The sequence below is a fragment of the Bombyx mori genome, chromosome 22 (genome assembly GCF_030269925.1).
Source record: "Bombyx mori chromosome 22, ASM3026992v2".
Taxonomy (NCBI): Eukaryota; Metazoa; Arthropoda; class Insecta; order Lepidoptera; family Bombycidae; genus Bombyx; species Bombyx mori.
Genome location: NC_085128.1, coordinates 18,250,962 through 18,272,092, shown reverse-complemented (window position 1 = coordinate 18,272,092; position 21,131 = coordinate 18,250,962). Strand labels below are relative to the sequence as shown.

Genomic DNA, 21,131 nt, shown 5'->3' with positions numbered 1-21,131 from the left:
AGACCGACGGTCCGAATGTTGTTGTTCGGAACTTGTATATATGCGAGCTTATCTTGAAAATGTCGTAAGCGAGATTCAGGCATCTGTCAAATATCTTGTGTTCTGTGATGGCTACCGCCACAACACCATTCAAACTGGAACGCATTACCGGTTCACGATAGAAATAGAGGGGTGTAGGTACCGCCCCGCACGGGCTCACAAAGTACGTCCCTGTTACTTTCAACGAGTTGAGATTCCCATCCGGTAGTAGACGCATTCTTGAAGCAGTTTCCATTGAATTGCTACGTTCTCTTCGGCGGCGTTCGGTCAGCTGTTAAAACCCGCTCCTACTGGCTGAGCACACGCTCGCCGCCCACTTCTAGTGAAACTGGAAAGACCTTCGGACCAGCAGCAATCCTCCCTTTCGAAAAATAAATAAATCGCCCTACCACTTGTAAAAATCGATAAACACTTTCTCTTTTGTTTTGTGTTTTGTTAAGTCCTGATATTTAAAAAAAGATGATTATTTCTGTAAAACATCAATACAAATTTTATTTATATTTGATCCTCTCTCTCTCTTCCCAGCTTTTTATCCCACACGGTGGTGGGGTCAGCTTTCCTCACTTTACTCCTCCACTTCGCCCTGTCTTCGACATCCTCGTCAGCAACATTGCATTCTCTTTGGTCATTGAGCACTACGTCCTTCCATCTTGTCTTGGAGTCTACTTCTAGGTCTTCAACCGGGGAGGTCAAGCAGTAGCGTCAAATTTCGGACGTGGTCAGGTGGCTTCCTTTTTGCCCTATTTATATTTTGTCCATAATACTTAATCTCATTAAATACAATACCTATCTCTCATTATTTTTATATTATATTCATTTATTTTTAGTAATAATAATATATTCACTTAGTTAAATGTGTATTGGTAAAAATGGTATTATTTAATTATGTACAAAGTTTGTTGCATGTTTGTAATAATATTGTCTGGTTAACAACAGTCAATTTATTTTGCAAGCAGCATGCTGGCGAGGTAATGATACAGCAGCAGCGGGAAGGTAATGAGGGCGACACCCACTTTCGATGGCAAGTGCCTGCGCACACTTTTGAGCAATACCGTAATCTTATTAAACTTCAAATACAAGCTGTTGCTTCAAAATTATTAATATCACTAGCTGACCCGGCAGACTTTGTAGTGCCTCAATAAGTAAATAAATGACCTGAACTTTTGTATAACATAAGCTTAAAACAAACAAAAGGAGTCCGTCCGACAGGGGACACATCAAAGGAAAAACAAAATTGTTATTTTTATTTAATTCCGAGCATTTTCATATCTATTTACCTTTTAAACCTCCTCTGGACTTCCATAAATAATTCAAGACCAAAATTAGCCAAATCGGTCCAGCCGTTCTCGAGTTTTAGCGAGACTAACGAACAGCAATTCATTTTTATATATACCTAAAGAAGATTATCAGTGTCGTTAACGAACAGATGAACCCGTTGAGCTCCTACAGGATCGACAGACCTACGAGCACGACGCAAGCTCTTCTACCACCTCGAGATTGTCTTATGGATATAAGACTTCCGCTTGACACATTTTAAAAAAAAACTCTAATATTAAAACAAATAAAAGACATGCTCGCTGAGTTTCTTGCCAGTTCTTCTCAAGATGGAGGCTAGTTTTTGTGAATTGGCGGTAGTTCTTTTTGACGTTCAACAAGTATGTACTTTCATTTATGTTGAATAAAAATTTTTTTGGTTTGATTTGATTTGACCTTTATTTTCTCGAGGGCTGCGGCGCTTACCTACTCACACGTTATGGTAATACGCTTCGATGACTATGATTCGAATGAGCAAGGACAGGGCTAGAGTATTTGCTAATCAAATAAAAAAAAACGATGCGGTAAAAAATGGTTTCCAATTGATCAAACAATATTATGTACAAAATGTAGCATCCTGTAGAAGTTTACCAGTTATGCGCACAGCAGTTGAATTATAAAGAAAGTAACAAGTAATGTCGACAAACCGCACAATTCTATTAATGTTTTCCTTATTCCTCACATTCACTATTACAGTAAACGGTTCGTTTTGAGGTTTCACTGTTTGTTTGAATCTCATTCAGTCATTTCTGTAGACGCAAACATCACAATGCTTACTTCTCAAATAATGAAACAATGAATCTAAGTTTAAACATAATCGGTAATAAAACGAAACTTCTTAATTTTTTCTTTCATCTCACTACAGGCTTTTTTTTATTGCTTAGGTTTGTGGACGAGCTCACGACCCACCTGGTGTTAAGCGGTTACCGGAGCCCATATACATCTACAACGTAAGTGCCGCCACCCACCTTGAAATATGAGTACCAAGGTCTCAGTATAATTACAACGGCTGCCCCACCCTTCAAATCGAAACGCATTACTGCTACACGGCAGAAATAGACAGGGTGGTGGTACCTACCCGTGCGGACTCACAAGAAGTCCTAGACAAGCGATGTCGTTATATATATGTAGATATGTATGTGTGTGTGTGTTGTTATATGTAACAATTTAGTAGCAGGTAGGCCGCAAGATGGTATGGCCATATACCGTACTGATATACCGAGCTTAAATCCAGTGTCTGAAAACCGCAGAACCATTTCACGTAATTTTTCCATGGGCTTCAACAGAAGTACCTGATTTTGTTTTCGGGGCACAGCGTTACAGCCACACGCTTTATGTCATGACTTACTCCCATGAGCTCATATCACTACTTCCACGTCATCCACCTATAGGAGCTGTATCTTCATTTCTTCAACTCATTCCTATCCGGAGACACTAATCTCAGAGCCTCTTACTTGCTTGAAGGTATAAGTTTAGCTATTTGGGTTCATAAAACTGGAAATTAAAGCTATCCTACCTATCTTTACATCATAAATCCAAAGAAAAATGAATTAAATAAAAAAAATACTACTATGAATTTCAATACATCTTTTATTTTTCGTAAATAAAATAAAATCTTTCTTAAAAAATTAACACAAAACTTACATCACACTTAGTATATAACAAAACTATCATACAATTCATCAGAGACTAGACAGAAAACATCAAACTGAGATATGGAGAGGGCGGACTATTGAATATTGCAGTACCACGGACTATCGGGGATCTCAGCGCCGATCCTCCAACGTTTATATAAAATATATGGTTTATCCATTCGATGGATATAAATTGCTATTCTCACAAGCAAATTTTACACGTCAACCTGTTTTTTGATTATGACTCAAGACAACTTTGACGATTTTTTAAAGTTTGCTCGTAATAAAATTATAATTTGTAATAAAATTTACAACAGAAGTAAATAAAGCAAAATTTAAAATTAGTAACAACGATTAGGGGAAGTATAATATTTCAGAAAAAATCTCACTGACAAACAAACACACACGAAAACTTAAAGAAAGCTATTTACATTGTAGTCAGACAGTTCGACGACACGTTCTGTGACAATAAGGATATAAATTAAAAAATACTATTTACAAAATAACCACAGTAATTTTATAAGTTTACGTAACTTCAAAACATCTTGAAATCGAAACTTAATAATAAGTATTGTCAGTGTCACTAACGACACACAAATAGAATGTCATAAGGCTCAATAACAGATTCGGCACTTGCACACGTTTGTACAAATATTACTAGTACCAAAATCAACATTATGATCGATGCGCTTGCATTGGTACCTATTGTTTCGACAGTACACCATGAATGTTTACACGTTTAGCCAAAAGTTGTGCTAAAATAACATTAATTACATACCAGTTATTTGTTCGATAGAGGATTTAAATACCAAATTACTCTTATGGCTGTTACATTAAAACCAAAATTGGAATTGAAATTCAACTTGAATTGAATTTTAATTCAGAAATTCCGCAGCGCGGTGGATTCAAATATCACATTCAAATTCTGGAACTCTTTTATTCCTACCATCTGGTGTAATTTGAAAGTGCCCTTCCCTAGTGCCAATCCTCGGAAATCCATTAAAGCTATTCCTACTAACCAAAGGGTTCTCTCTCTCCCTTTCCCTGTGAAAACTGGAAGTAGATAGTTTCCCGTCCTTACGTTCGGTGAAGTTCGTGTCGTTGAAATTATTGTCGGTGAAATTTTTGTCAGCGAAAGGTCGGTCGTTGAACTCGGCGTCTGAGAAGGGTCTCTCGTTGAAGGGCACGTCCCTGATGCCGAAGCCGCCCATCCGAGGAGTTCCAATACCAAACTTGTTCCGGAGCTCTTCGTCCCGAAGGTTAAACGCTCGGTTATCGAACTGCGACGGCGTACTTGTTAACCTGACAAAATTAAGTAATCTCGTTGAAACTAGAAACTAAATGTTTTGTTTTGAATCTTTTTAATTGTAATTCGCAGACATGGGCTCACGGCAACATTTTAGATTTCATTAAGTTTGTAGTCTACATATAATGGTAGATTTAAAATGAATGTTAACGTATAGCTATTATAGTATTGAAGGTAGCCGCGGCCTGCTCCTCGACCCTGGATCCTTACGAGAGCAGCCGCTGGCCTGGGTCGGAACTGTATCGCTATAATTTAATAGGTAGGTAGTTACTGTTAAGTTTATCGCTGACTAGTGCTGATCATTGTTGACATTGTAGTGTGAGATCGCTCACCGACTGCTGCGACCGCTCCAAGGCGGCGCTAGGTGAAAGGTGCTTAATTTGACTACATTTGGGTACAGAAAGGTAAACAAACTGACTCTCTAAAGCAGCGCCTCTCCCGGTCGTACTCGGCGGAGAGCCCGTCGTCGTCGTGGATGATGGCGGAGGGGTCGCTGTAGACGGAGGAGTCCTGGTAGAACGAGTCGAGGTCGACGTAGTTCCCCTCGGCGGTCTCGTTGTGCAGCAGGTCGGCGAGCTGCGCCTTGAGCGCGGAGAAGGCGGGGCGCTGCGCGGGGTCGGCGTGCCAGCAGGAGTGCATGGCGCGGTACAGCTGCGGCTTGCAGTGCGCCGGCCGCTCCAGCCGGTAGCCCTCCGTCACCGCCGCCAGCACCTCGCGACCAGACATCGTCGCGTACGGAGTCGAGCCTGACGCATCACATCACATTACTTTTAGCTGCGTGGTGTCGGCCTACAAGCAACGCGCTACCCCTTTATATACGTGTCATAAAAGAAAAAGGGATTCAGAGAAAACGGCCAGCAGCATTTTTAAAGTATTATGCTGGCTTACTGCATCCACTACTGAAGCTTTAAAGGTGGTGGGCGCATTGTGAGTACGAAACGTCGACTACATGTCATTTAATAAACAACATAATGTTATACTGATTGATACGTTTTCGTATAATCCTCAAACATGTATGAAAATGACAGACGCAATCATGCAGTAATTACATAAGTTGTAAGCTTTTTCTCTTAATCTATTTACTAATATATAAACCTAGTGGTTTTTACCGATGTTCCGTTATAACTACTGAACCATGCAACCGTTTGACTTGAAACTTGGTATTCATGTAGAAAATACATGTACTTAATGGATAGGCTAATATTTATACGAGTGTTGGACTCCGTACACCAGTTGCGGGGGCATTAATGATGAGAATCTTTGTTGGGGTGAGAAATAATAATGTTAATTTTAAACGGCCAGCGAAGCGGACGGGTACAGCTAGTAGAATAATAAGTATTGAGAAATACTAACCAAGCGTGACGATCTCCCAGAGCAGTATCCCGAAGGCCCAGACGTCGGAGTGGTGCGAGTAGTGCGAGTAGAGCAGGGCCTCGGGCGCCATCCAGCGCACCGGCAGCGCGGTCCGGGGGTTGCGCGCCGCGCCCGCGCACCGCGACATGCCGAAGTCCGCGATCTTGCACAGCTTGTTGTGGTCCACCAGCACGTTGCGGGCCGCCAGGTCGCGGTGCACTATCTAACGATCAAAAACAACTGATAACGCACGAGTAAACCCCACGTCAGCTCTACACCTGCATGTGCCCTTATGACGCTGACCGTGTTATAAAATTGTAGGTGTCATTTTTTTTTAATGCTTATATAGGTGAAAGAGCTCACAGCCCACCTGGTGTTAAGTGGTTACTGGAGCCCATAGACATCTACAAGTAAATGCACCACCCACCTTGAGATATAAGGTCTGAATACAGTTACAACGGCTGCCCCACCCTTCAAACCGAAACGCATTACTGCTTCACAGCAGAAATAGGCGGGGTGGTGGTACCTACCCGTGCAGACTCAAGCGAGGTCCTACTACCAGTAATTACGCAATTCATAATCTTGCAGGTTTGATTTTTATTACACGATGTTATTTCTTCACCGTGGAAGTCAATCGTGAACATTTTTGAAGTGCGTATTTCATTAGAAAAATTGGTACCCGCCTGCGGGATTCGAACACCGGTGCATCGATAGATACAAATGCACCGGACGTCTTATCCTTTAGGACACGACGACTTCAACTCAGCTGATTTACGATTCCAAACAGCTAACTTCACACTTTTATTTTAACTGCTTAGGTTGTCCCTCAAACGCTAAAGATAGATGAGCTTACGACCCACCCATCAGAAACAGCATGTCTTACAATGACAGGCAGGTTGCAGGTAAGTCACCTACCGCTCATGGGTTTCTCTAAACGAAATTTAAGTTAATTTAGAAATACATGCATCGTTAAATCGCTGATCAGAGAAGTTCACCTATGGTTTAATGGTATGCAATCGTAGAATACGTGTTCAGTCAATTACAATTATCTGATAACGCACATTATTGCGAAGGGACTTTCTGTTACTTTTTTATGTTTATTTTACTTGTGTCGTTTTTAGTTCTATCATTTGCATTTTACTATTATAAATATTAAAAAAAAATTGACTTTGAATATCAAAAAGATAAAATGTCGCATTTTATTGGTGTTTCTGTATGTTCATAATAATGTAGAGTGGAGACCGCGTAGTGGAAGAAGTAACGTAAGACGCCCCCTGGCTAGATGGTGCGATAAACTCCGAACGATGACCGGCAAGAAGTGGATGAGGAGAGCCGAAGACCGGGCTCAGCGGTGTGGATTGGAAGAGGCCTATTCCAGCAGTGGTCGATTGTGGGCTGATGATGATGATGATGATAATAATAATGACATGAATTGGTTGAAGTTCTTACCCCCTTAGAGGCGATATAGTCCATCCCCCTGGCGACGCAGTAGGCGAACACGGTGAGATCGCGCGAGGTGAGCGCGCCGCTGCCCGCGAACCTGTCTGGGCGCGCGCGGCGCTCCCGCAGGTACGTCAGCAGCTTGCCGCACATCACGTACTCCATTATCAGCAGATATGGCTCTGGAAAACACCATTTTGGTTTTTCATTATTTTTTATACGCTTTTATTAGCTTCAGACGTATGTATGTAACGGAAAAATTTGGTATACTTATTAAGGACCGATGACAAACCAATATTTAAAAAAAAATTGAAAAAAAAAATTTGAAAAAATTTAAATTCAACTGAAAAATTAAAAATAAATAATAGTTTTAAAAAACTAACAAAACACGCTTTTATAGAAAATCCAACTAAAAAATTGAATATTTCAGGATATTATCAAAATAACCCTTATACTCATGATACCATGCACCCCACGCTTTTTTTACATTAAAATAATGTTTTTCTTACACTATTTTTAATTCAAATGTATTAAAAAAAAATGTCTATTTTTTAGTTGGATTTTCTATAAAAGCGCATTTTGTTAGTTTTTTTAAACTGTTATTTACTATCTTTGATTTTCAAGAGACTTTCTGAATACGACTAAGACATTATTCGTAAAAATTTGAACATTGTCCTAGTAATATTGAGCTTTTATGTAGCGACGTCTATCTAATATAAGATCTAATCCTCTGTTACAGTTACCGTGCGAGTTTACCTTGTTCAGTGCAACAGGCAAGTAACGTGACGACGTTGGGGTGCGTCCCGATCTTTTGCATGATGTAGATTTCATGGAGTAGCTCCTGTTTCTCCTTCTGCGATGCCGTTTCCTTGATCGTTTTTACTGCCACTAGTCTGGTTAGCCCGTCGTGCCCGTTTAAATCATCAGCCTCTGCTTTCCAGACCTGAATTTTTTATTTTACAACTTTAAAGGATGTGTTTATCATTCCAGAAGCGGCAAGTAATAGTTCATTGATAGATTTTGGGTTCTAATCATTTGGTTTCTGTAGGTAATATTACCGAAACATAACAATTATCATATACCGTGTATGATTATTTCTAGGGCATCAATCAAACTATACTTACTACGATACACTAAAAACAATAGAGTTCTAAGTATCTATGTACAGTACAACAGCTGCCCCACTCTTGGAACCGAAACGCATAAGTGTACGACAGAAACAACCAAGGTGGTGGTACCTAATGTGGAACGGGCTCCAATGACGCCCCACCACCTGTTTTTACGCGAAGGGTAGGGTTTGATTTTTACTACAAAATTTTATTCCTTCACCGTGGAAGTCATTCGTAAACATTTATTAGGTACGTATTCTATTAGAAAAATTTGTACCTGTCTGTGGAATTTGAACACCGGCACAATCGCATCGCTCGATACGAATGCACTGGACGTCTTATTATCTACTATCTAAACCATGAATTCAAAATACGTACTAAATCTCGAATGATGTGGCAGTGGGTTTCATCCATTTGCGACCTGAGCTCGTTTGCTGTCATTCAGTAATGAAAAAATTAAGATGAGAATGTGAGAACTAACCTGCCCGAAATTCCCTTGGCCCAGTAACGTCTGTAGTCTTAACTTATTTCTCGGGAACTCCCATTTTTGATCAGGTTTGGTGGGTGGAGGTAGCGGAGGCCTCGCCACCGGAGTGATAGGAGATTCCTTCTTAACCTCAGCGTCATCGAAATACCCTTCGTACTCCGTGTCTATTTCTTTGGTCTTCTTATTCAATAAATTTCTAAGAACAAATATTATGATAGCTGCAACAGGCAAGAAACCCAATCCTGCCAACACATAAGATGCTGTGTATGTTTTCTCAGCTTCAATAACAACCCCATTCTGAGAACTTGAATTTTCGATGCTATTTGATAGATTGACCACCTTTGATTCAACAAGTGTAGTGTTTCTCGAAACTGATAGGGGTTTTGAACTCGATTCAGAGGACTTCATTGAAGTTACTGTGAAGGGTTTGAATGTTGTTGATTCTATATTTTGTGTGGTTGCCGGTAGTTCTGTCGAATGTGTTATACCTGTATCGTTTGGAGTAATAGTGGTTGGTGCTGAGGAAGTCGTAGAGGTTGTAGTAGTGGTTGTGGGCCTTCTCCTTCTATGGGCACTCCTTGGCCGTATCGTGCTCACTAAAGTCGTATTCTCGTAAGTTTTTTGTAACAAACTCGTCAGCGTTTCAGTTATTCTCGATACTGACTCATCTCTTTCACTATTTGTTGTAGACAGTTCACTAGTAGTCGCCGATTCAGTTGGTTTTGATTTAGAGATTCCACTAGGTGTGCTTGTTCTTAATTTAATTCGGAATCTATGATGTCTTATAGTTGAAGGGGCAACGGTTGTCGTTTCGGTTTCATTACCTGGTATGGTTTTAGGAGTGGTCGCATTTTGACCAATAACATCACCTACGACGGTTGTGTTGCTAACAACATCATCTGTTGCGTCTGATTTATTCTGTCCCTTCATAGAAGAGGTAATAGATACAGAAGTGACCACTGCAGTGTACACTGCGGTTGCGACCTTTTCAGTTGTCGTATTAACAGTGACAGTCGGTTTAACTTCTGTCGTAGGTGAAGCGATCAGTTTAGTTGGTCGTCGTCGCAAATTGAAGTAATTGCGTGTGAAATTTCTCGACGTCGTGGCATTATACCTTGGGGCATAATCTTTTGTCCCATTGTCAAAATTAAATTTGGTCGCAATATCAGTACTTTTACTGTTATTACTAGTATTTTTAAAATTTTCAACAGTGCTTAGTGCAACGTTTTGAACAATACGTTCAGTAACATTCAACTGAGCGAAGTTAGGAGATTTTGTAGTCGATGGTGTAGTAGTAGTAGTAGTAGAAGTAGTAGTTAGTTTTCTATAGGCATTAACTAGCCCGACATGTCTTGCTGGGGCTGGCCCTTTTACTGTATTTCTAACTTTGTTTTTCTCAATAATATTTTTAACAACTGACACATCCATATCTTCATTGATTTCATCTTCATCGGCATTTGAATTTTTATATTTCTCTGTGGCGGAATACCTAGAATTGAACTTTCTTTTCTCTTGGGGTGGAGCCAAATAATTTATTGTTTTTGTGGAGGCGGAAAAAGATGGAGAGTTTGTTAAATTATCACTTATGCCGGTACCGCCCAATTTTTTTCCAAAATATATAAATGGTGCCATATCTTCAACTGGTAATTCTGTTTCTAGAGGTCTAAAATGATTGTAAATTTCATCCGACAAAAACAAAGTTTGATTCTCAGTTTTCCCAAGATCATTTTTAGCCAACGTATAATTTTTTTGTTCTGTACTATTTGCTATAGTATTGATTTCAGTAATTTCATCCTCCTTAGACTCAATAGTGTCATTTTCTTTGGAATCTTCAACAATTATAATGGTAGTTGGCTTAATTATAGTAGAAGTATTTTCTTTGACTATTTCGTTACTGATAGTAGTTTTATTTATATCTGGTCCTTGAGTGACATTATCAGTGTCAGAATAATTTAATAAATACAGTCCATGGTTGGATTCGTCTACTTGGAATTCTTCTTCTGGATCTAAATCAACATCTTTTTCTTCTTCTATTTTATCTGGTGGAACATACACTATATTACCTTCTGTCGCTTGTTCAGGAATCGTAACACTTTTAAGTATACTCGTTGGTTCTCGTCTTCTATACCCTGATCTATTCCTATTTTCTGGGCTTAATTTAGGTATAAAAATATGTCTTATTTCATGTGGCTTAATATCTTGTCTTGTTTCCCTGCTTCCGTCTGTAGTGATCAGTTTGAGCGTCACAGGAGTGCCAGCCTCTCTGCTTGAATTATCAAAGATTACTTTCCTTACCAAAGAGCTGTTTCCATGTTTTACTTCTAGGTGGGCGAACGTTGTGTTTGTTCTGAAAAGTAAAAACATCACAAGTTTTTATCGTCAAACTTAAGCAAACGAAGCTCACCACTTTTACTGTAAGTAACTAATGTTTTTTTTTGGTTAATCTTTCAAAGTGATTGGAAAAGAGTATCAAAACTAAGAAAATTAAATAATAGGTGTATTAAAACATAACTTCACAAAGCTGCCTTAGTTGAAATCGTCGTGGCCTAAGGGTACGATGCCTGGTGAGCTTACATACGAGTATATCAAGTTTCGGAATTATACTGGTACTGTAATCCTGCAGGTAAGTATTAATATTTATAAGAAAACATCTACATGCTTTTTGCATCTCTACATATCAAAATGTAAATTCGTGAACATTAAAGCATACTTTATTTTACTCTTACAAATGTATTTTAGCAAGATATTGATACTTTGCTGCCTAAGTTCAATTTTTTTCTCTAGAATTCTATTTTAAAATGGTATACGTACTTATGAGGCTTGTGTGTTATAGCAGCTAAGGTATTAATGTGTGACGTCAGTCTTCCGCTGAGGAGCAACCTTCTTCGAGCAGCAAGCAACGAAAACAATTGTGAATCCCTGGTCGCGTTTGTACTACTAGGCGTTGTGACTCTCTTGTTGTTCGCTGTAATGGAAAATGAATAATTAATTCAGACTACTTCTAATTAAGAGACTTATGATTCTTGATCCCTTAAGATCTCTGAATGCTTGAAAGACTCAAAATGTTCATTATCCAATTTTAAAGAAACGACATGACTGCGAACTATGTTAAGGTATTATATTTCCAAAGTATTGAATAAATGATAGAATATATTACATAGGAATAATAATTTAAACCAAGATCAAATACAAAGATGCCTAATCGAAGAAAAAAAAAAGATCATTAAACTAGGTGACACCATGACTGAATGTATGCTGCTCTTGCTGTATACCTCCTATACCAGCGGGTTCAAACAGAGCCCATAGTTTGGATAAAGTCGGATATAGAACGGACTTGTCTTTTTTGTTAGGCAGCGGCTTGGCTCTGCCCCTGGCACCGCTGAAGTCCATGGGCGACGGTAACCACTCACCATCAGGTGGGTCGTATGCTCGTCTGCCTACAAGGGCAATAAAAAAAAACTTGTCTTTTTTGTTAACATATTAAAATTCTCTTTATAGACTAATTACAATTAGGTATACAGAACAAATAATTAAATAACGTTCGTCGAATACAATAACAAAAACAGTTGAAACAACAAACTGTAATGTATTGAACTCCGTGATTAAATTTAATTAATTTGGAACAATAAGGTACTCATACTAAATTTTTACGATCAACAAATAAATAAATAATTTAAACAACTTATGAAACTCTTGTAGAGTAGATGACAGCTATTTAGAATATGGTATCTGAACGTGAAGGACGTTCTAAACGACGTCGGATCTCAAAATGCTTCCTCCGAAAAACAATTAGTACCCATCCTTAAACGACAGATCGCATGGCCGTACCGTCACCGCGACAACAATAATTATAGTAATCTAGGAGCTGTCTGATGGCTGTAACCCTCACCTACAAACTGTCGATGACAACGCTCATTGTGAGATGCATTTCAATATTTTGATAGGACCTAATTTTTAGCCAATGTCCAAGTTCCAAGTTTTCAGAAATCTACAGAAACAGAATGATCACAGCTACATCTTGACAGATAAGCTATTGGTTTTGCACGAGTATTTTCTTATTCTTGGGGACTCAGGTTTTCAAATTCATTATGGTTATCATCATCAGCGACACTTCACGTCGTAATATTGCTAAGTGCTCAGTTGAAGCCCTTAGGTTGTATAAAATAAAATACCAAAAATTTTCTTAGACTAATTTATTGTTGAGTTATACAGAAAGTTAAAACAATGGTTGGGAATACAAACGAGGACACCGAAGCCCGTGCTCGTACCACAAGCAGCCTTGACACGCCCGCGCCAGCCACAGAGAGAGCTTAGTGTTGATTGATACGACGCACCAACAATGGGTGTGTGTACATTGTAGTACATTTTTCTGGTGTTGTATTGTAATGTGCAGAAACGACCTACTTTCGCTGTCTCTTCAGCTGTTCATATCATACTTTGAATGATTTACGATTTTAATGCTGTAGACTCAGATGTACAAACTGCACTCAAACACAATAGGCTCTGCAGCCAAAATTAATTGCGTCGCTTATGTCACTGCGTAGTTTAAAATAAGAGATTTCAGCCTAGTGAAACCAATATGACAGTAGTTGAAAGGAATGTAACAGTAGTACGAATGCAATCGAGTGCTTGATACTAAGTTATAAGCTTTCGAAAAGTCATCGCAGTAGGCAGCGGCTCTGCCCCTGGCATTGCTGAAGTCCATGGGCGACGGTAACCACTCACCATCAGGTAGGCCGTATGCTCGTTTGCTTACAAGGGCAATATAATTATAATAAAAAAAATGTGTGCGTGTACTAGTGTACACACGTAAGAAGTGAAACTTGTTTATGGCCTTATTTTTCGAAAAATGATCTACATGCAACTTTCTAGAAATTGGTTAAATAAAGTTAAATTAGATAAAGTTTAAACAAAAGGATTTTATTATCATAGACATGAATACAAATAATACAATTATTTCACTTTACCTTTTTGCTACTAAGATTATTACAGCATTTCATTAATTGTAATAGAATTATTACTATCATTGTCATTGTCATTATATATTTTTGTAATTAATGGCTTATGGTAACTGAAATATGAAATATATGGTTTACATTCCACGAAATTTAGTGACCGAGTAAAAACTCCATCAATTGTAGTGCCAGATCTTGTTGTTGACGTTTGAGGACTGTTTTTCATGGATAAATTCAATTTATCTTTCAGAAATTCAACTAGCTTCAAAGAATTTTCCGATGCAAAATTTACATTAAAATCTCCACTTAAAATCATCGGTATTTTATAATTATTGTTACCGAGTAAAGAGGCACCTTCACTTGTGTACGGCAACAATGAATGGTGAAGAAAAAGATGGCGCGTAACGGAAAAATGTGACGCGTAACCGAAAAATGTGACGGTAAATTTTTTTCCAACGCCGATAAAGAAGTTTCACTTCAAAAAGTCTACAATAATTTGTTACAAGTTAAATTCCAATGTATAGTATGTACGTTATATAAATGAGAACGGCTTATCAACTTTATATGACTATATAGTAACGTTGCAATGAGTGGGTGCACTCATTAAGTTAAGAATTTCTCTAGCGTGTTGTGTGCCGTTTGATTTCACCGAGCGTGCAATACTCGCACCCGCTTTTTGTGTCATTAATTATTTACTAATTATGAATTTCACATATACATAATTATTAGCTGACGTATTGGAGCACTCAGCAAAAAAGTCTCCTTATGTTGATACTTTTAGGACCATTAGGCGCGTGTGATTCCCTTGCGATGCTCTTTGTGTATTATGTGCATGGTGTAGTATGATGAGAACGAATACCAGTTAGAGATTGTGCCACTGCATCGAAATAAAGAAGATACTTGATAACAAGGTCTTTAAAGGCTAAGCTTTAGTCTAACTACGCACAAAGGTATCTGAGGGTGACTCAGTAAAAGTCAATAAAAAATTGGATAAAATATATTATTTGCGTTTTTATTTTGTTACAAAAATACTGACGATTACTAAAGAAATTTCCGTAAATAATGACAGAACATAACATTTCGTAACTCTGCTATAACATTCGCCTTTTGTATGCGTGAATACACAAATACAAACATAGTGTATGCAAAATTTTCTAATCGGTGAGATGTTATTGCATAAGGAGCTTTATTGTTTATTGTTGCAGTAGTTTCTTTACAATAAAAGCACGACAATTTTTGTACAGTAATTTATGGTTATCACCAAGCAGATAGCAATGGAGAAAGATCCGGTTATATGATGTTACATAGAGGTATGAATTCAGCCCCTTCTTTACTACCACTTACCTCTTCAGAAAATTTTAAAGTCCGATTCTCAATGCAATACGCTTGCTTATCTCTATATAAATGTGTTTTAAACAACAAGCCACATCGAATGTTTCACAGAATTATAGCAATCCTTAAAATTCACATTACTTATTGTTGAAATCAAAGATTTGCTTAAGGCCTTGGTAAGTAAACGCATTCTAAATTTAATTTGTAAAAGTACATAACTTAAATAAAAATTAACGTTGGAATAATGGCGTGCGCGGTCGGCGTACCTTGGTCCCAGCTTCGGCATCCAACCACTAGCTGTATAGACATGTCTATGTAATTGACATAACGGGCGCGCACACACTTGGCCACTTGCACTTACAGTACTCGAGCTAACACGATCCATAGCTCTTCGTTTTAGAGAAAATAATGACGTGTAACTTGTTTTGTTACATGCTAAAGAACCGAAAGGTGCCTACACATTGGCGTTACGGCTATAGAAATAAAAATGACATTGCCCGCCTTGAAATATGAATACAAAGCCTTTTCTGCATAAGAACAACGTCTCAGTGGTAGAGGTAGGCCGGGCCGGATCACAGTGCACGCCAACTATGATAAAACCAATTTAATTAAGATGGTCTCTTTAGTTGGCCTATTCTTCATTGTCGTTTCTTAACTTACATTAAGACCGATTGAGACATCATTAATCTTCTAAAATAAAATTACACATTAGCCAATCCATAAGTTAGAACAATAACAATATCAATGTAACCTTTTCACTGAACATCGAAGATCAACTTCCATGGACTACAATGAACTGTCCCATCATATTTCATCAAAATAATATAATAGATATTTTTAATTAAAAGACATCTCCACAATGCAATTAAGAAATAATCACTATTAACACCGATTTGATTAGAGCTGTAATTAATTATAAACGTTTGTGCTATTACGGCGTTATCCACAGACATATCGGTGCCAAGGATTTCATATTCTCATTGATCATTCGGGGTTTGGTTTGCAGTTTTGTTCGTCAAGTCCAGCTCGGTCAAAACATTTTACAGTACGTCTCACTGTTTCAATAATATTGGTTTCATTTAGATTTTTGCACATTACACATTCCAAGTTCAGTAAACACACATACGAGCTAATGGCTCAACTGCAAGTGGTTTTCGTGTGGCATTTACAGCAACTACTGACTTATGTGAAACCGAGACCGCAGCTATATTAATTGACCGTTAATAGGAAAAGTACACATCACAGTCTTAGCGCGGACACCTGTACTTAGTTACAGTCTCGTTCTTACCATTTAGTGCACGCTTGTCAGCGTCATTTTTGGAATTTTATTTCTCAACTTATATCATAGTCGACTCTTACTTTAGTGAATAGTTTCCCCGACTATATCAGGGATCCGCATCAGAATCCCCGCCCCCGTATTTCTTTTAATGTTATTTGCACTGAGGATCTGACTGCTCTTGACTCGGATGTCGGTTTCCTACTACACGAAAATATTTTTGCATGGCTGTGTATACCTGTGTCATTGACAGTTATAGGCAGCGGCTTGGCTCTGCCCTTGGCATTGCTGAGGTCCATGGGCGATGATAACCACTCACCATCAGGTGGGCCGTATGCTCGTCTGCCTACAAGGGCAATAAAAAAAAAGTTAAAATCTAACATTAAAGTTCTGATGTCGACATAGACAAAAAAGGACTGTATATTCATTATTAAATGAATATTTACATTACAATAGTAATCCCTATGATACTGGTAAATCAATACCAATAAAATATATAATAACGAAGTGTGTTTGTAGATTTGAACTATTTATTACACCATATTGTCTTCACTACTCAATCGAAAAGGAATAAGACTACCTTTCGTTCATAATATAGAACGTTTCCCAAGTGATTGATTTTATGTACATTAATGCGAGTAAAATCTATTAATCATCAATTTATTAGATTTGGAGGCTACACTTACAACTACCACAAATTTACCAACACAATACTAAGAATGTCGATGTTTAAAACAAAAACGTAATGATTTTGCAAGTAAACCCCTACTTTTAGAAAGGCGATCATTAAGTTTAGCGAGTCCTCTGAGCGGCCATCGAGTTACACAACGACACGAGTGATAGTCCGTGGATAGTGCACATTCTGTGAACGCACGGTAAAAGGGTTCGAAGGCTGAGAGAATCCTATTTCGTAACTTGCTGCTAGTTAAATGTCACACGCCAGTTAACAGAACTAAGTCTGCATACCTAGTATTGGCAAATGAGTGCATGACGTATTTAGTATTATGCAGCTACTACTAGTCGATGTACACCGCACGCATTAGAACATCGGCTATAATTTACCGGACCACCTCGTTTGATCTACTGATCTAAGTGCCCTGTAACTAAGTTACTGTATCTGTGTTGTGTATTGTAACATTATATGTACTTACGTTGTAATTCAAGAAATTATTATTTGATGGTTGAAGAAATACGAACTCATTGTTTAGTTTAAACTGAACGATGATGAGTGGTTACCGTCGCTCCTGGGCGTCATCAATACCAGGGGCAGAGCCGAGCTGCTGCCTACTAAGTACTCTCCGCAAGCATGACATGTTATAGCGCTTTAGAAACTCCGTGAAGTGGAGTTCTATCCAGGACCAGATGGTTTGTGATAGAAAAAATCTTTAGAAACGCAATTTGGATGAGCGGTTCTATGTGGTATGGGCAGCTGTGTGCTATCCCATCGTCCGTCGCGGGAATGTAATTCGAAGCGGCCACGATAAGAGGACTATTTTCAGCTCTATTTCTAAATGGTCGTGAAAATCCATACACACATCAGTAACATCCCTATCTCTGTCTCGAAAACGAAGCGACGGATCTCAATAAAAATAATTTAATCACTTAAAAGATAAAGCAACTAATATGAGAGTGGAATACATTTTTTAGTATTGTTAGTTAACAACGACTGCAGTCTAACTACACGCTTTCTGTCTAGAGAAGGGAAAAGTTAATTTCAATAATAGGCAACGATAAATAAATACGTAATTAGAAGTGAATACTAATTTGTGTTCTAGACCAAACGTTTATAAAAAATAAAAAAAACCGCAGTAAAGGCTGCTCATAAGATTAAGAATTACGAAAATCATAATTTTTACGGGTTTGATTTTTATTGCACTATGTTAATAAGGATTATGGCAGTCATTCGTGAACATATATTAAGTACATATTTCATTACAAAAATTGGAACCTGCCTCCGGATTTGAACACCGGCATAGTCGCATTTCCCGACATCAATGCACCGGTCGTCCTATCTTTTAGGTCATTATGACTTCAAAACATAGCATGACATATTAATATGTTTTTGAAGGAATTGGATATTGACAAAATGAGAGGTGTGCATAACTAATATAACATATGGTATTTGTTATCAAATGTCATCCGCTTCAGTATCCACTTACGGCCAATCTCTCTTTCTAGATGAGTTAATAAATACGAGAGTGCGTAGCGGCTTGTGGTAAGGGGCATCGCGAGCCAGCGCGAGGGACTCTTCGAGCAGAAATAGCCATCCATCTTATTTGACAATTAGAGCAGTGTTCATCCCTACTCAATTCCAACCTCTGTTTCAGTATCATTAGGAGATTCATATTATGTTCAATCCGAAACCGGATGAAACTGGCAAGAAAGTGGTGCCTACTCGTGAGGCCTTGCAGCATGTACTACGAATAATTGATTTTAAAATGTGCTTAAATGTTATCGATAGTAGGGTCAGCTCTATAGCACCTGCAGCGTGCAGCCAATGAGCGTGCAGTGACCGGGGACGGCTGCGCCCCACACTCGGCGCAACGACTCGGAACATATCCGCTTCCATTCATGTACTGATTTCTAGCACTTCTTTATCAGAACCACGGTGTGGATAATTAATATGCACTTTAATTTAGAAATGAACCAATTTGAATATGAGTTCATCTAAAATTGATTCTCAGAAATTGAAACAGTTGTATGTCGTATTGTTACTAAATGCCAACACAGAGCCAGCGAGTCATAAATTGTGAGTGTCGCTGATCGTAATGAAAAATACCCGTTTGTGGTATTCGAGCGATGGTAGTATGACAAAACCTTACTGATAGTACTGCTTCTCATTTCTCAGCGAATCCTTTAATTTTGCATTTACGACACCTACGGTAAGAGATGAGCTTGGTCTATTTCACGATGACACCAGGCGGCCTGACCGTGCGCGCCCACGCAGCGCCCAGGCTGTAACGAATTAATAAGGCTACTCGAATGATTGCTTGGCTACAACAAAATTACACGGAAGACACTAACAAACACCAGGAATAAATGAGTCGTCACGGCCTAAAGGATAAGACGTCCGCTGTATTCGTACCTAGCGATGCAACGGTGTTCTAATCCCCATGGTACCAATTTTTGTAATGAAATACCTACTTAACAAATGCTCACCATTGACTTTCACGGTGAAGAAATAGTATCGTGTAATAAAAATCAAACTATATAGTAGGACTTTTTGTGAGTCCGCACGGGTAGGTACCACCACTTTGCCTATTTCTACCGAGAGGCAGTAAGGCGTTTCGGCTTGAAGGCTGTTGTAACTATACTGAGACCTTAGAATATCTCTTGGCGGATGGCGGCATTTACGTTGTAGATATCTATGGGCTTCGGTACCAACTCCACACTAGGTGGGCTGTGAGCTGTCCATCCACATATGCAATAAATAAGTAAAAGAATAGTCTTCAACAATTCAACACGCATCAGGAAAAACTGTAGTGTTCTAGAATCGTTTATTCCCCGAAACAGTTTCCCGACTAAACGCAAAATATTCCGCCATTGTGTATTCAGAAAGCATAGTATTATTGCGATATGGGAACACGGGACAATAGGAACATTAAACGCGGGCTATTGTTTACTGAGCGCTGTAAATGAATGAGAAGTAACGAGGTGTACTTGTGACTGAGAGGTGATTTGTTTACGTTATCTTTAGAACATTATTTCATCGCCCGCTCTGCGCATTCACCATACATTTCTGAGTGATTTTAATGAAATTTTCAAGCTAAAGAATAACAGAACTTAAATGAAATAATCATTCACACCTTTATCCAAAACCAAGACTGCGCAGTGTGAGAAACTGATAATTCACGATCTTCTTCTACCAATGAAAGCTTAATTGCAATCTAGATATTTTAATTGATGTAGATAAATAGATGAATTCGCGGGTCACCTGTTATTTTTTTTATTTTTTATTTTTTTAATTTACTTCAGATTTTACATCCATATTACACGTCTTCATTAGATTGCATTAACATTTCATTATTTATGAAGGAGCCATCGGAGTCAATGGATACCTGAACGAATACCGCCGACAACCTTGCTCATACCTTAGTGAGCACGAGAACTTGCGGTTGCCCTAGACACGTCCTTACGGATCCATCAGATCCAATAACCTTTGCACTAGACGCCTTCAGCTCTAACACTATGAGCAGGCTTAGGGACCCCGGTAACCGTACTCGTCGAACTCGACAAAGAGTTCGCCGTGCAACCTAACCCATGAATCAGCTAGCTGAGTTTCTCGCCGGATCTTCTCAGCGGGTCGCGATTCCGATCCGGTAGTAGATTCATTCGCGAAGCAGCTGCTCTTGAGCTGTTAGGTCTCCTTCGGAGGCGCTCGGGTAGCTGTTAGCAAATCCCACCCCTCCTGGCTGAGCCTTTGCTCGCCCACCTGTCCTGGTGAAACTGGAAAGGCCTCCGGGCCACCAGTAATCCTTCAATCATAAAAAAAAACAAAAAATAAAAACTTGCGGTTGCCAACTGTAAGCCAATAAACTGTTTCCAGTAGGTACATTTATATCTTTAATAACATAGACGATGAATGTACTTCAAACTAATTTGAAATCATGAAATAGCACAATCTAGTTACATAAAACTTTCATTTATCATCAAATCAACAATAATCGGACTCGCATCGAATCGATCGATCGATATCGAGAATACACAATCACAACACAGCGAACAGATCATTAGTGCTCAAGTAATTGGACAAGTTTATTAAGCGTACTCTCGAATGTTAGTGAATATTGCAAAACCGATGTCGTTGCGGCGCCGTGGACGCAGCGCGGATGTTGTGACACATTTCATTCACGCACATAGTCTTGTTAAGGGGTACATAGCGAATC

General features: G+C 38.7%; 1 protein-coding gene across 1 annotated transcript in view; it reads right to left on the bottom strand.

The window, feature by feature from the left end:
- Positions 1–2,925: 2,925 nt before the first annotated feature.
- Positions 2,926–21,131, bottom strand: part of LOC101745605 (mucin-4) — a 113,225-nt gene continuing 95,019 nt past the window's right edge. The window contains exons 2-8 of the mRNA XM_038018778.2: positions 11,494–11,647; positions 8,677–11,029; positions 7,843–8,029; positions 7,096–7,268; positions 5,647–5,869; positions 4,712–5,039; positions 2,926–4,289 (exon numbers count right to left, since the gene is read on the bottom strand). Of these exons, the coding sequence (XP_037874706.1) occupies positions 3,893–4,289; positions 4,712–5,039; positions 5,647–5,869; positions 7,096–7,268; positions 7,843–8,029; positions 8,677–11,029; positions 11,494–11,647 (3,815 nt within the window). The 3' untranslated portion in view covers positions 2,926–3,892. The remainder of the gene's footprint in view (positions 4,290–4,711; positions 5,040–5,646; positions 5,870–7,095; positions 7,269–7,842; positions 8,030–8,676; positions 11,030–11,493; positions 11,648–21,131) is intronic.